Source organism: Hippocampus zosterae, chromosome 10, assembly GCF_025434085.1.
Source record: "Hippocampus zosterae strain Florida chromosome 10, ASM2543408v3, whole genome shotgun sequence".
NCBI lineage: Eukaryota > Metazoa > Chordata > Actinopteri > Syngnathiformes > Syngnathidae > Hippocampus > Hippocampus zosterae.
The window spans coordinates 17,064,643-17,081,522 of record NC_067460.1 but is presented as its reverse complement, the minus strand read 5'-3'; the positions used below and the strand labels follow the sequence as shown (position 1 = coordinate 17,081,522).

The following is a 16,880-nucleotide window of genomic DNA, read 5'->3' as shown; positions in this document are numbered from 1 at the left end:
TGTGAGGGGGTGGGGGAGGGGCCAGATCATTGAAGAAACATCCTGTCTGCTCCCTCCTTTACCACGCAAAAAGGCTTGGCTACAAAATTTGTCAGCGCTGCACATCCCCTACGGTATCTAAAACATGACGTCACTTCTAGGTCGCGTTTCTTTGTTCGGCCAATTAATTGAATCATGAGTTATAATAATACTCCCACTTACTGTTAAGGAAGTGCGGCTGTGTGAGTGTGCACATGCATGTTTGATGTGTGTTGAGAAGGACGGATATAAGAAGCGAAACGCCGAGATTGACTGAGATATCTTGGCTTTCTGTTCAAAACTAGTTGAGTTCTCAGTGCTCCTGACAATTCGATGGCTGAAAGTTGACTAAACTTTATGTCTAACTATCGTCGCGATGTATTTAAAAAATTTAATGTGTTTTAGTGAGTTTCATCAACGTGCAGGCAGGCTAATTCTGAGCTTCGAGGAAATGTGTGGTGGATGTGATTCTATCCATCCATTTTCCGAACCGCTTGATCCACACTAGGGTCGCGGGGGGGTGCTGGAGCCTATCCCAGCCGTCTTCGGGCAGTAGGCGGGGGACACCCTGAATCAGTTGCCAGCCAATCGCAGGGCACACAGAGACGAACAACCACCCATGCCCACACTCACACCAAGGGACAATTTAGTGTGCTCAATCAGCCTGCCATGCATGTTTTTGGAATGTGGGAGGAAACCGGAGCACCCGGAGAAAACCCACGCAGGCCCGGGGAGAACATGCACACGCCACACAGGAAGGACGGAGCTAGAATCGAACCCGGTACCTCTGCAATGTGAAGCCGACGTGCTAACCACTGGGCTACCAGGCCGCCCGGATGTGATTCTAGTCATATTGTAAATATGATAACTAGGCTTTAGACCAGGGGTCGGGAACCTATGGCTAGCGAGCCATATATGGCTCTTTTGATGATTGGATCTGGCTCGCAGATAAAACAAAATATTCTCGCTTAATCCATCCATCGATTTTTCACTGCTCATGTCCTGTTCAGGTCTGCAGTTGGTCGAGGAGCAATTTTGATTGGATGATACTGGCCTACGTTGGCCGTTGCTGCGGGAACAGGTAAACGCCCCTTTTGAATCTGCCCGCTTCGGTCATTAGCTGAAAGCTAATCCTTTGACGAATAAATTGGCGAAAAGGAAAAAAAGATGACGAGTATAGTACGCTTCAGGACGAACGGGCCGAAGGATTCGGCTTTGTGGAAAGAACAGGTTCTGTGGTGCGTCTAATTTGCAATGACAAAATACACTCGAAACGGTCAAATGTAAAGCGGCACTTTGACATGTGCCGTGCTACGTTCGCATCTCAGTACCCTGCGGGAGACACCAGAAAGGAAGCGTGCAAGCTACCGAGCAGGGCACACACACATATATACACAGTATATATATACACTGTATAGAGATATACACACACACACACACAAAATACGTCTCTCACTGAAATATTCATTCATCTTCCGAGCCGCTTGATCCTCACTAGGGTCGCGGGGGGTGCTGGAGCCCATCCCAGCTGTCTCCGGGCAGTAGGCAGGGTACACCCTGAATCGGTTGCCAGCCAATCGCAGGGCACACATAGACGAACAACCATCCACGCTCACACTCACACCTAGGGACAATTTAGAGTGTTCAATCAGCCTGCCATGCATGTTTTTGGAATGTGGGAGGAAACCGGAGCACCCGGAGAAAACCCACGCAGGCCCGGGGAGAACATGCAAACTCCACACAGGGAGGCCGGAGCTGGAATCGAACCCGGTACCTCTGCACTGTGAAGCCGATGTGCTAACCACTGGATTACCGGGCCCTCTCACTGAAATAGATTTCCAAATATTTAGCTTTTGTGGCTCTCTTAGCCAAAAAGGTTCTCGACCCCTGCTTTAGACAATCAGGATTTGAGGCCGATCAGCGATGAATAAGTATGAAAATAATGACGCTCGATCACCGAGTTGACCAGAAGTTGAACGTGTGTATTTGTTCGACACCCAACCATCGCCATTCACAGGGGACATGGAAAGGCTTGGCCCTCAAATGGTAAAAATCTTTTGAGTTTAACGAGAAAAAGTCACCCGGTAAATAAGTAGACAATAGCAGTCAACATGCATTGTTCCCCACATTGATGTAATCGGGTTTGACAAACAACCGTGACACAACGCACCAGCACAAGGTATCGTGTCTGTTGTGTTTATTACCATCACGATATACAGGAAAAGCAAAGATAGATGTGAAACTGTGTGATATAGGGTGGAAAAAGAGACACTTTTATAAAGCTGTGCTCAGGAACAAATTTTCTTTGACTTCCGTGGCCACACTATATTTTCTGAGAGTAGGCCAGCAGGCTGTCATTTGTCCAAGAAGGTATCATATATTTCTCTGCGACCATCTTTGTATCTCAGCTGAGGGAAGAACAGAAATGCACATTGGTTATTTTTCATTTCATCAATGAGAAAGTTACATCTTTGCGTTCTAAGATTTACTTTACCTCCTGGTAGCCATCATTTGGGACACTCTTCTGTGTCTCATTTGGATTAAGATGTTTTCTGTTAGTGCCTGAATGGGAAAAAAAAATACATTTAACACACAGCAGGAAGATCTTGGAATATCAACTTTTTTTTAGTGCGATAGTGTCTAACATTTCTAAGTTACACTGGAAATAGTTTTTGCTGAATTTTGCCAAATTTATTTTCATCAAGTGGTTGCATGCACTAAATAAAATGATCAGGATACAGATCAACTTAAAAAGGGCATCTGGATGCAGATGATTTTATTTTCTGCGACTACTTGACAAAATACAGTAAAACGGAGTAAATTTTTTTTTTCAGCATAGATATTTATCTACAGTCAGTTTCCCAAAAGCTGAACTTGGTCATCCTGTCCAAAACAAACGTTTCAAACTGGGCTGGATGCAGGAGAGAAACTTACTTCTGTGTGGAGAGGCCATAACAGAGGCATGAGTCTGTGATGCGACGAGATACAATGGTAGCTATTAAATCTCCGACTGCTAGACCCGATATGGACACAAGGTCGAGCTCCACGCAGTTATCACAGGCTGGATAAAAAAAATAAAATAAACAGAAAAACACAATCATGGCAGCCACTTGTTCCAAACAGGTGTTTGATGAGCATTCCTAAACTTGCTCAGTCTTTTTTTGTCACCTGTCCCAGCTTTTTTTTGCAACGTATTGCAGCCATACAATTCTAAATGAATAATCGTTTACGTCGGTGTTTCCGCATTGAATTTTTCAACTTTGCTTCGTGCAATGTTGTCGAACATTTCTAAGTGACGGGATATAAATCAAGTCAAAAGTAGGAGACGTAGAACTTACATCTGAACTTCACAAATATTTTAGGTCCATATGGTTGTCCCGCTTCATCCACACATTTGTACTCTCCAGAGTTGTCATCGTTGTATTTTAAAGGAAACTCGACTCTCTTGCCATCTTTTGACACAAATTTTTTTACGCCACATGAAATAGAAATTTCTGCAGGTCCACGTTTCACTTCAATGTCTGTGAGGAACATAAAACATGAATGGACTCGTCAGGTATTACCATACGGTGCCTTTTCATCAAGTGACAGTTTCATAAACAAAATCCCACCCTTGGATGAACTGTACCTTCGTCACAGCACCCAAACTCTGTGGGAGAATTCAGAAAGAACATGCAATGATCCTCATTAAAATAAAATGAAATGTCTCCAACCACGAATGATGACAGAACAAGAAAATCTCACCAGTCAGCATCCAAACAACCAGAAAAGAAGATAAAACTTTGTAGTTTTTCATTGCGTCATTGGAGTTGTGCTGGTAAAAAGAGGGAGATGTTTTCATTGTGTGCGCAGACAACAGAGACGTGCCATTGCCTTGCTGAAACAGATTTTTTACTTTAAAGCTCAACAAAAAGCACTTTTATCGCCTCGTACGGGACTTTTGTGAAGGGGAAAAGCAAGTGATAAAAATATGAAACATCAAAAGGCCGTAACATTTGGTTTAAATCAGAACACGTACTATACTTTGAAGACAAGCTTAACCGAAAGCTATTTAAGGTCAACACGATAGAATATTGAGGTTAAAAATACTGACCATAAAATGTAGATCATTCGTGCTCCCGGTGCTGTCGCTTTTTCTTGTCTCTGTCTTGAGCTGGCTGAGTGTGAATAGGAAGTGAGTGTGATTGGCTCACTGGGCTTAAGCGTCACTGTATTTTTCAACATTTTGAAGAATGCAAAACAAAAATACACTGCAAGTATTTGTATATTTGTTCTTCGACACCGTCTCATATTGCTCCTCAATGGCATTTAGTCGTTTTATTTGTGTTACTTTATCGATGAGGAAATATGTCAACACAAACACTTCTGAGATAAGGTCTCACGCTTCCACTCGACATACTGCGGCGCGACAATGCTGTGCGTGCCATCGTGGAATTTATTTATCTGCCTTCACCAGTTGGGTTGAGGTTGGTGACACAGAGAAGGTGGACGAAGGCCAATTATGATGGTGGTCCATTTTTAACACAACCATTCATGGCAATACTGCACGGTGAGAAGTGCCAAGAAGTAGAGGAGCAAGTACTTTGTTTAGTGTGTTTTTTTTAGGTATCTGTACTCAACCTGTGCATTTCCATTTCCGATGACTTACTCTCTAAATTTGAAAAGGAATGTACTTTCTACTCCTTTGTCAAAATAGGCTTCATTGAACTTACTTCATTGAACCTCTTAGGATGACAGTGGTGACCTCCATCCATTCATTTTCTAATCTGTTTATCCTCACGAGGGCCGCACGCCTGCTGGAGCCTATCCCAGCCGTCTTCGGGCAGTAGGCGGGGGACACCCTGAATCGGTTGCCAGCCAATCGCAGGGCACACAGAGACGAACAACCACCCACGCCCACACTCACACCAAGGGACAATTTAGTGTGCTCAATCAGCCTGCCATGCATGTTTTTGGAATGTGGGAGGAAACCGGAGCACCCGGAGAAAACCCACGCAGGCCCGGGGAGAACATGCACACGCCACACAGGAAGGACGGAGCTAGAATCGAACCCGGTACCTCTGCAATGTGAAGCCGACGTGCTAACCACTGGGTTACCAGGCCGCCCGGATGTGATTCTAGTCATATTGTAAATATGATAACTAGGCTTTAGACCAGGGGTCGGGAACCTATGGCTAGCGAGCCAGATATGGCTCTTTTGATGATTGGATCTGGCTCGCAGATAAAACAAAATATTCTCGCTTAATCCATCCATCGATTTTTCACTGCTCATGTCCTGTTCAGATCTGCAGTTGGTCGTGGAGCAATTTTGATTGGATGATACTGGCCTACGTTGGCCGTTGCTGTGGAAACAAATAAACACCCCCCTTTGAATCTGCCCGCTCGGTCATTAGCTCAAAGCTAATCCTTCGACGAATAAATTGGCGAAAAGAAAAAAAATATGACGAGTATGGTACGCTTCAGGACGAACGGCCCGAAGGATTCGGCTTTGTGGAAAGAACAGGTTCTGTGGTGCGTCTAATTTGCGATGACAAAATACACTCGAAACGGTCAAATGTAAAGCGGCACTTTGACATGTGCCGTGCTACGTTCGCATCTCAGGACCCTGCGAGACACCAGAAAGGAAGCGTGGAAGCTACCGAGCAGGGCACACACACATATATACACAGTATATATATACACTGTATAGAGATATACACACACACACACAAAATACGTCTCTCACTGAAATATTCATTCATTCATTCATTCATCTTCCTAACCGCTTGATCCTCACTAGGGTCGCGGGGGGTGCTGGAGCCTATCACAGCTGTCTTCGGGCAGTAGGCGGGGTACACCCTGAATCGGTTGCCAGCCAATCGCAGGGCACACAAAGACGAACAACCATCCACGCTCACACTCACACCTAGGGACAATTTAGAGTGTTCAATCAGCCTGCCATGCATATTTTTGGAATGTGGGAGGAAACCGGAGCACCCGGAAAAAACCCACACAGGCCCGGGGAGAACATGCAAACTCCACCCAGGGTGGCCGCAGCTGGAATCGAACCCGGTACCTCTGCACTGTGAAGCCGACGTGCTAACCACTGGATTACCGGGCCCTCTCACTAAAATAGATTTCCAAATATTTAGCTTTTGTGGCTCTCTTAGCCAAAAAGGTTCTCGACCCCTGCTTTAGACAATCAGGATTTGAGGCCGATCAGCGATGAATAAGTATGAAAATAATGACGCTCGATCACCGAGTTGACCAGAAGTTGAACGTGTGTATTTGTTCGACACCCAACCATCGCCATTCACAGGGGACATGGAAAGGCTTGGCCCTCAAATGGTAAAAATCTTTTGAGTTTAACGAGAAAAAGTCACCCGGTAAATAAGTAGACAATAGCAGTCAACATGCATTGTTCCCCACATTGATGTAATCGGGTTTGACAAACAACCGTGACACAACGCACCAGCACAAGGTATCGTGTCTGTTGTGTTTATTACCATCACGATATACAGGAAAAGCAAAGATAGATGTGAAACTGTGTGATATAGGGTGGAAAAAGAGACACTTTTATAAAGCTGTGCTCAGGAACAAATTTTCTTTGACTTCCGTGGCCACACTATATTTTCTGAGAGTAGGCCAGCAGGCTGTCATTTGTCCAAGAAGGTATCATATATTTCTCTGCGACCATCTTTGTATCTCAGCTGAGGGAAGAACAGAAATGCACATTGGTTATTTTTCATTTCATCAATGAGAAAGTTACATCTTTGCGTTCTAAGATTTACTTTACCTCCTGGTAGCCATCATTTGGGACACTCTTCTGTGTCTCATTTGGATTAAGATGTTTTCTGTTAGTGCCTGAATGGGAAAAAAAAATACATTTAACACACAGCAGGAAGATCTTGGAATATCAACTTTTTTTTAGTGCGATAGTGTCTAACATTTCTAAGTTACACTGGAAATAGTTTTTGCTGAATTTTGCCAAATTTATTTTCATCAAGTGGTTGCATGCACTAAATAAAATGATCAGGATACAGATCAACTTAAAAAGGGCATCTGGATGCAGATGATTTTATTTTCTGCGACTACTTGACAAAATACAGTAAAACGGAGTAAATTTTTTTTTTCAGCATAGATATTTATCTACAGTCAGTTTCCCAAAAGCTGAACTTGGTCATCCTGTCCAAAACAAACGTTTCAAACTGGGCTGGATGCAGGAGAGAAACTTACTTCTGTGTGGAGAGGCCATAACAGAGGCATGAGTCTGTGATGCGACGAGATAGACAGCCACTCCGAGCACAATGGTAGCTATTAAATCTCCGACTGCTAGACCCGATATGGACACAAGGTCGAGCTCCACGCAGTTATCACAGGCTGGATAAAAAAAATAAAAGAAACAGAAAAACCCAATCATGGCAGCTACTTGTTCCAAACAGGTGTTTGATGAGCATTCCTAAACTTGCTCAGTCTTTTTTTGTCACCTGTCCCAGCTTTTTTTTTTTTAAACTTATTGCAGCCATACAATTCTAAATGAATAATCGTTTACGTCGGTGTTTCCGCATTGAATTTTTCAACTTTGCTTCGTGCAATGTTGTCGAACATTTCTAAGTGACGGGATATAAATCAAGTCAAAAGTAGGAGACGTAGAACTTACATCTGAACTTCACAAATATTTTAGGTCCATATGGTTGTCCCGCTTCATCCACACATTTGTACTCTCCAGAGTTGTCATCGTTGTATTTTAAAGGAAACTCGACTCTCTTGCCATCTTTTGACACAAATTTTTTTACGCCACATGAAATAGTAATTTCTGCTGGTCCACGTTTCACTTCAATGTCTGTGAGGAACATAAAACACGAATGGACTCGTCAGGTATTACCATACGGTGCCTTTTCATCAAGTGACAGTTTCATAAACAAAATCCCACCCTTGGATGAACTGTACCTTCGTCACAGCACCCAAACTCTGTGGGAGAATTCAGAAAGAACATGCAATGATCCTCATTAAAATAAAATGAAATGTCTCCAACCACGAATGATGACAGAACAAGAAAATCTCACCAGTCAGCATCCAAACAACCAGAAAAGAAGATAAAACTTTGTAGTTTTTCATTGCGTCATTGGAGTTGTGCTGGTAAAAAGAGGGAGATGTTTTCATTGTGTGCGCAGACAACAGAGACGTGCCATTGCCTTGCTGAAACACATTTTTTACTTTAAAGCTCAACAAAAACCACTTTTATCGCCTCGTACGGGACTTTTGTGAAGGGGAAAAGCAAGTGATAAAAATATGAAACGTCAAAAGGCCGTAACATTTGGTTTAAATCAGAACACGTACTATACTTTGAAGACAAGCTTAACCGAAAGCTATTTAAGGTCAACACGATAGAATATTGAGGTTAAAAATACTGACCATAAAATGTAGATCATTCGTGCTCCCGGTGCTGTCGCTTTTTCTTGTCTCTGTCTTGAGCTGGCTGAGTGTGAATAGGAAGTGAGTGTGATTGGCTCACTGGGCTTAAGCGTCACTGTATTTTTCAACATTTTGAAGAATGCAAAACAAAAATACACTGCATGTATTTGTATATTTGTTCTTCGACACCGTCTCATATTGCTCCTCAATGGCATTTAGTCGTTTTATTTTTGTTACTTTATCGATGAGGAAATATGTCAACACAAACACTTCTGAGATAAGGTCTCACGCTTCCACTCGACATACTGCGGCGCGACAATGCTGTGCGTGCCATCATGGAATTTATTTATCTGCCTACACCAGTTGGGTTGAGGTGGAGAGACGGAGAAGGTGGACGAAGGCCAATTATGATGGTGGTCCATTTTTAACATAACCATTGATGGCAATACTGCACGGTGAGAAGTGCCAAGAAGTAGAGGAGCAAGTACTTTGTTTCGTATGTTTTTTTTTTTGGTATCTTTACTCAACCTGTGCATTTCCATTTCCGATGACATACTCTCTAAATTTGAAAAGGAATGTACTTTCTACTCCTTTGTCAAAATAGGCTTGCTACTTCATTGAACCTCTGAGGATGACAGCGGTGACCTCCATCCATTCATTTTCTAATCTGTTTATCCTCACGAGGGCCGCAAGCCTGCTGGAGACTATCCCAGCTGTCTTCGAACAGTAAACGGTATAAATCCTGTACCTGTTGCCAGCTAATCGCAGGGCACACACGGACAAACAACCATTTGCGTTCACAATCACACCTAGGGAAAATTTGGAGTGTCCAGTAAACCTACCGGCCAGGTTTTGGGAATGTTGGATGAAACCAGAGAAAACCCTCGCAGACACATGGAGAACATGCAATATCCACACAGATAAGCCAGAGTGGGAATCGAACACCGCACCTCGTCACTGTGAGGCCATCGTGCTAACCAGTCGCCCACCGTGCCGCCTCAGAGGTGAGACTAGGACAACGGAGCGAGAAATACTGAAAGGCAGCACAGAGCTAAATACAAACCAAGTGACGAGACAATGAGGAACAGCAGCACAAGACACAAGTGGTTGAGGGAACGGAATGGACAACGGATCGGAATGATAAGCACAGGTGGACACAATATCCTAACAAGACAGACAGACAGACTAAAGGGACACAAGAAAAACAAGATCAAATGCTAATCAAAACCAATCATGACACACACTTGTTCAATCAAAAACAAAATCAGTATGTGTTTTCATAACTTAATACGATGTGGTTCTTGTAGATATTGTTTCGCCCATGTTCAAACTGTATGCTGTATTACCTCGCAAATGCATCAGAGGTGCTTCAGGAAGCAGATACGTTTACCCACAGCGAGACACAGCTTCCTGTCTGAACTGCTGCATCGAAACCTTGTGAGCCACAAACAGCACCTGGTGGTGGCTCTCTCTCACACAGCACACATTCATCCATGTCCACAAAATTCATGCAATCAGATCCCGAAGTTGCTATTCTAGCATTAAAAAACGTATAATCACTTACAGAACAAAAGGCATAGGCCCTCCCCTTGCGTATTTCAGCACTGTTCACCAACTCTTAACAAATACTAGAAACACGTCTCTTTAGCACCCCCTCGTGGATGTCAGAAGAGCCACGATCGAGGAGAAACATACTCACGTTGACTTTATTCAGTGCGATCTTCATGTGAATACACATACAAATACACATTTATAGGTAAACTTCGACATCATTTACATGTAAATACATTTTTGCATCAAATTCATTTGTAAAATCTCATACACAGGATGTCATCTGAGAGATTCTGGAGTGTGCATAGCAGAATAAAGGCATTCTATTTTAAATAACAGGAAAGTACGCAGTCCGCCCTAAGGTGGCATGAAGGGAGGGGGTGGGGGGGCTCGGTGTTATCTCGCAAAGAGATTGCGAGATAACACGTTTTTTTTTAGTTTTTTTTTTTTTTTTGCATGCAAACGCTTTTTTATGCCAGTTTACGTACTTCCGAGTTATCTTTTGAGTAAACAAAAGCGACAAATATTGAGCGTTTTTACCCGTGGGCAATTTTAATTGAATTTTACTTTGAAATTGGCTTAAAATAAAAACAACATAAAATCTGTTCTTGAAGGCCACAGTAGCCAAACTAACCATGAAGTACCGTACATAAACGCGCATCGCGCATTTTAAAAAAGCATTATCTGCCAGGGAACGTTGTTTTTTTTTTCTTCTTCCATGTCACCTTATAGGGGCTCCATTTGAAAAGAGAACACTATGAGCATATGCTTACAGGTGGGACAGCAACACTTTAGTTTTGGAGGTCACGCACATTTTATCAATACAACTGTTGAAGCAGCGATAGCTTGTGTGATCCAACGACAGATTTGGAACCAACATGTTGAAGTGACAAATGCCGCAGAGTCTCTGTTCAAATAGTCACGCATGCAGCTGTATAACTTGCGAGGTGCCTTTGAGATAAGTCAGAGCCAGATCTCCTCACTGCTTGTGCTATTCACCTTGTAGATGTAGCCCACCATTGGATATCTGGCAAAGCCTGAGAGTGGCAGTGGAACAAGACTGGACAGTTATAGAAATGACCACATAATTACACACATGTGCAGTCATGCTCTAAAAGTGTCACCTGACCTCTGGCAGCATAGGCTAAGGACAGATCTTCATCCTCCTCATCTGTCTTCTTCTCTCTCCCAATGACATGCTGGGTGTTCTCTCGCGCTGTGGCAAGCCATGTACAAGCATTGCAGCAAAAGAGTGTTAGAGATAACGCAGAGTTTGATGAAAAATCCTAAACGGGAATACAGCGGTACCTCTACTTACGAACGTCTCTTCATATGACATTTTCAAGTTACGAAATGCCTCAACAGTTACGAAAGAAATTTCAAAATACGAAAAGTAAAAAATACAGTAAGGGTTGCAACTCTCAGTTCCGAGGTTCCTGAACGCAGCATACTCATGGTTCCTCTGCCATTGGCTAATACCTAGCATCATTCTGGCATCCCATTGGCTAAGAGGGACCTCTACCGTCTATCCACAGAAAACAAAGGAGGATGAGATTGCGAAATGTTGGTTCCCTTTTAATTAGTTTGATAATATTCATAATAGATTATATGATATGTCTCATTTAAAACGTTCTATTCTTGGTAGGGAAACATGCTTTACCATCTGTCATCTGAGTTCAAGTCTTACCTTTTTTCAAAGCGCTGAGGTCATTGAGCTGCATATTAGAAGGAAGAGACATGTTCTCTCTGGGGATGTAAGTTCTCTCTGTTTTGAGGTTGGTTGAGTCACTGTGCAGAAAACACACCAAGTGTAAACACCAGGAGCCCAATTTTAGTAGACTGGCACCAGTGCACTTGTCGCACAAATGGGTCGAACTTAATTCTCATGCCGGTGCACGACTCGTCTAGCATGTTTGGGGTAGTGTTGCACCTTCTTGGGCATTCCGGCGCACAAAGTTGGCTCACCCCCGACTCATCTGTCAATTTGTAACGGAAAATAGTCTGCACAAATCTTCAAATGATTTTGTTGTTGTTTTGTTTTTGTATTTTTGAAAGAAAAAAAGGGGCTTCTTTGACTGCACTACGAAAGTTAGAGGTATTGTATGAGTTACCTTTTCTCAGTCATTAGAATCTCCGCCGTCTCATCTGTAACACAAAATAAAGCGTATGACACTGCTCAAGCGTTGTTCCGGAGCCACAAGGGACTCGTGTTTTACCAATGGATTTGCTCGTTGGTTTTTGCATGAGGCAGAGGACTATCAGACTGAGAATGAGAAGGGCCATGAAGGCCATGGAGCCTCCGGTCACGATTCCTAGCATCGGCACTTCCACACGAGATTGCAGAAACTCTAGAGAACAGACAGATAGAGTATTTCCAAAAATTGTTGATGGTAATTAATTCATCTTGTTCCTCTCCCCCGACCATGACCTGCCAGCGTGATGTTACTTTGCGCTGTGCCCACACTGTTGCTGGCGTTCAGTGAGATATTTCCTGAGAGGCTACTGAGAGTGACTCTCATTGTGTGATTGGTCAACCAGGGGTAGCTGTGCGAGTCGAGGATGAAGATGTCCGAAGTGTTAGCCACCAGTAGGCCAGACTGGTCGGCCAAGGTGAAGGTGGCAGGCGGGTTGGACTGAACCAGTGCAAAGAGGACTAACAAAAGGCCGGGGTCTGAGGTTTCACTGGAGTGTGCGCTGACCCTGACGATCTCAGGCTGAACTAGAAGATGGAAGAGAGGAAAGAGCCGCGGATAGGAACAAACAAAAACAAAAACACTGAGTGGATTGTGGTCCCTTGCAGAGGCTCGGCTACAATACCAGATTCTTCACTCAGCCACAGTCACTAAATGCAACACTGTGCATAAGACAAATGGACCTCAAGTAGGCAGACTCGCCACAAGTATGCATTGTAGATCGATTGAAGACTTTAAACGATCGATTGGTAAATATGAGTGTGAAAAGTTGTTTGTCTAGATGTGCCCTGATAGTCTCAAGTTCACCCCAACTAAGCCCGTTATCTCACTGAGCGGCGAATGTGGGCGAGTGTTTCATATATGAGTCCGTGCAAGAAACACGACCAGGTTCAAAATGTATTTGCGACAAGAAGAAAAAAATCAAAAAACTTTTGCAACTCTTCGCAACTTTTAAGGAACCCTGATGAAAACCAACAATCGCTACGCGTGCAAACACTTGCGGCTCATTGAGATATGGGCTCATATGGACAAGTGGTCTAGAAAATGGATATTTGTAAATGTTAATGAAGTGAGTGAAGATCTCAAATTTTGGAACTGATGAACTAAAAAAATATATACAGGAATCCTGCAATAAAATGTTATGATTTCCAATGAAACACGCCTGCAAAATATTTTACAATAGTGGTACAACTGTCGTCTTTTTTTGGCAGGTAGCAAACTAGCTTGGTGCTTAGCAGAAGAAGAAATACTGTCGATAAATGATTCACTGCCACTCACATTGGACATTGAGTGTGACTGTGGCATTGTGGCTCTCGCCTGATTTGGGGTTGAGTGCCACACACACCAGCTCTCTGTCCCACTTTCTGGCCCGCAGGGAGAATGTGCTGTTGTTATTGGCTCTCAGTCTCGTGACCTCAGAGTCTTTATGGGGTGTCATCCCCCGACTTCCTTTGGCAGATCGCGACCTCTGCTGCTCACCGTTCAGGTACCAGGTTAGCAAAGTGGGTGCACGGGTGTGCCAGCCGTCGGAATGACAGTTGAACCTGTGTATCATGTTTTCTCTTAATGTCATCACCGTCTGACGATGTCCGTCAATTTTGGGGGCAGGTTCAACAGCACCTGGAGGTTAAAAAAAAAAAAACTCACTTGGGTTTTTTTTTCCTCCCCTGTGTTTTTATCTCAAGTAAGAGTAAAATACGTGTCAAGCAAATGATATTCCAAATTTGATCATGTATGCTATTTCTGAGTGTTACAATAAGGTTGCATACAAGCTCTGGAAAAAAATATATTTTAGAAAGCCTAAAAAAAAATTAAAAAGGGAATTTCTCCATTGTGAGACAAAAAGTTTTTCTTGTCTTTTCTTATCTTATATTTCAAATCTTGTTTTGTGAGATCAAAGAGGAGCATGTATATCTATAAAAAGGGGTATAAAAAGAGGAGCCGCTTCTACTCCACATCGAGAGGAGCCAGATGAGGTGGCTTGGGCATCTGATTCGGATGCCTCCTGAGCGCCTCCCCGGTGAGGTGTTCCGGTCATGTCCCACCGGGAGGAGACCCCGAGGAAGACCCAGGACACGCTGGAGAGACTATGTCACCCAGCTTGCCTGGGAACGACCCGGGATCCCCCGGGGAGAGCTGGAAGAAGTCGCTAGGGAGAGGGAAGTCTGGGCTTCCCTGCTAAAGCTGTTGCCCCTGCGACCCGGCCCCGGATAAGCGGTAGATGATGGATGGATGGATGGTATGTCTATAAACCTCCATTTGACACTTTATGACAGCAGTCAACAGCATATATCACCTGCCCAGGATAAGGCCAGTGTGTGAAGAAACACCACGGCCTGCGTGCCTGATGACCACCTTCTCTTGTACACGCTATCCATCCTACAAAAACATACACACGTCTACCTGTAGGGAGATATTGAGTTTGTTAATCAATACAGACTACCACAGCGTTTCCTCGCTTTTATTGTGGCAAGCATTGGATGAGCAGCATTTGTCCACATCGAGCTATATCATAATATTTGAGATATTTTCGTGCAAAGGTGTGTTGAATGGCCGGCTGCATATTAGTTTGAATTAGCAGCAAGTTAGCAACCCTCTTTGCTATTGTTAAATATATTTCAAAAAATGACTGATGTATTCAATAAATGATAAAAAGCTTGACGATTTCAACATGCTCAAAGTAAGCCCAAAAACAGGTACAAAGGTATTCTTTGTATAAGGCACGAGACGAGTGAGACAGTATCAAATGCTTTGAAGACGTAGTTGCTTTGTTCAAGGATTGCTTCTTCATCCCTGATATCCCCATTATTTTTTTGCCTGATACTAATTCTTAATTATCACTTTTTAAAGGAGGCAGTAGCTTTTAATCTGACGCCTACATTGACATATCCAGAAAATGTATATTAGAAATGATCGCCCCCCCGCCCAAAAAAAAAGCAGAGAAAACAAAAGTGTTAGTTAGTTAACACATGATGATGTTGAAACATTATTCTTAAAATAAACACAAGGGACATGGTGAATAACGTTAGTTATTTGCTTTCCACTATGGTCATTTAATAGACTTTTTGGTCCTGGTATTTTATAACTCATTTTTTTTCCTTTCCGTGCATTAAGTATCTGAATCAAGTGAATTCGGTACTCGCTGATTAAAATGAACACAAACAGGGAATGCAGATTTTGGGTGAGTCTGAGCTCTCGTTACTCTAGCTATGATGGCGTGGTTAGTTTCAAGCTTTTGTCATATGAGAAGCACCAAAGGGCAATATTTTGAAACGGTCACTATTACCACAGAAAAAAAAGATCCATTATTATTTCTGATGTGATTATGTACAATGTAAATGCAAAATCTCATTTGATCATTATAAGCCTTTGTGATGCACACAACATAAGCATGCTGATGAGCAACGAAATTGTTTGCGCGCTTCTTGGGCCTCGAGCAATCAATGCTTGCTTTACATGCACAATCCACAATGCCAGTACAAATTGCTGCAAAGGCCCACACATATAAACAAGTCTGCATGCATGTATCGTACAGGTGATTGTGCTTCATACATTTTAACCCAAATCCTCAAACACAGTGTTACCTCAGCGCTTTCCACAGACTCTGCTGCGATTCCGCCTGCCGGAGCTCCATGGCTGCAGAGGAGCGAAGGATGGCGATGATGAGAGGAAGGCAGCCATTCTGACTCAGTCACCCTCCCATCTGTGTCCACTCGTAGTCACACGTACACACACACACACACACACACAAACAAACACAGACACACACACACACATACACGTTTCTCTGCAGGATATGGCACCTCCAGTAGCTGCATTGACTAACCGGTCAAGGTAGCTGCCTCAGGGAGTCACGCCGCTGCCACTAAGAGGAGGCGAGAGTGGGAGGGAGAGTGAAGAGATTCAAGCAGCTGAGAGGATGAGAGAATGAACGAGAAGAGGAGGAATGAATGAATGCTCAAGAGCATACTCTGGGAGTGGGGAGAAAAGGTCTAAGGTGGAACTGTGGTAGGGGGAAAAAGAATATAACCCATATCTTTGTAATCTTAATCTTATTAGGGAACATCAGCATCCTTGTTAAAGCTGAGCACTAATGCACGCTCCTCACTTTTTCGGTGCTCCATTAGTTCAGGCTGGAATGTCTCTGCAGTGCAGCTGAGTTGACATAAGCAGCAGCATGCAGAGCACTGCAGCCTGAATAGTTTATGCCAGAAGAGTTGCAGGCGGTTCACTCCTTGGGTTTAATCTGTTGTCAGAGGACCATTTTGTGATCACAATTTTGATATTTCCTTCAATGAGATGTAGGGGCGGAAACAGAAGATTAACCACTTAAGAGCACAAAATCACCGCATCAGTCAACATATGTGAAGAAATTTCAGATTGCTCAGAATAATGCAGCAAGCATTTTGTTGGCTTTGTTGTCAACATACAACAAATCTTGACATAATCTGTGATTGTCTAGGGTTGGTTGAAGGTAGAGATCAAAATTTCTGCCTCATTGCTTCATTTCATGAGGACGACTAAATTTCCTAGGGTACCATACAAACATCGTCTTTCACTTCTGGTGTTCTAAATTCCGAATCCAGGCACAACAGGTTTTAATAATAATAATTTGCAAAACAGTAAAATATTTTGTAATATTTATGAATGGTTAGGTAATTCAGCAACCGGGAGGCAACTTTTTCGCATGGTAAAATCTGCATTGCACTAACTTTTATAGGTCAA

The 16,880-nt window shown here is 43.1% G+C and overlaps 1 protein-coding gene across 1 annotated transcript; it reads right to left on the bottom strand.

Annotated features, from left to right (window-relative positions):
- Window positions 1–2,202: 2,202 nt before the first annotated feature.
- LOC127609068 (transmembrane protein 25) lies at window positions 2,203–16,280 on the bottom strand. Its single transcript, XM_052078699.1, has 16 exons — window positions 15,740–16,280; window positions 14,452–14,558; window positions 13,434–13,775; window positions 12,392–12,682; window positions 12,180–12,311; window positions 12,075–12,108; window positions 11,651–11,751; window positions 11,093–11,179; window positions 10,112–11,000; window positions 8,413–8,472; window positions 8,064–8,133; window positions 3,630–3,667; window positions 3,357–3,539; window positions 2,953–3,079; window positions 2,513–2,580; window positions 2,203–2,426 (listed from the first exon to the last, which is right to left on the bottom strand). Exons 2-9 carry the CDS (start codon window positions 14,531–14,533, stop codon window positions 10,927–10,929), a joined length of 1,143 nt encoding a protein of 380 aa, XP_051934659.1. The 5' UTR covers window positions 14,534–14,558; window positions 15,740–16,280; the 3' UTR covers window positions 2,203–2,426; window positions 2,513–2,580; window positions 2,953–3,079; window positions 3,357–3,539; window positions 3,630–3,667; window positions 8,064–8,133; window positions 8,413–8,472; window positions 10,112–10,926.
- Window positions 16,281–16,880: the final 600 nt, after the last annotated feature.

Excerpts from the sequence above, each read along its gene's own strand:
- LOC127609068 (XM_052078699.1), bottom strand. The coding sequence starts at position 14,533 with ATGGATAGCGTGTACAAGAGAAGGTGGTCATCAGGCACGCAGGCCGTG. Across the intron at positions 13,776-14,451 it reads ACTGGCCTTATCCTGGGCAG|GTGCTGTTGAACCTGCCCCC; the intron begins GTGATATATGCT and ends TTTAACCTCCAG. Across the intron at positions 11,752-12,074 it reads ATTCTAATGACTGAGAAAAG|TGACTCAACCAACCTCAAAA; the intron begins GTAACTCATACA and ends TTTTCTGCACAG.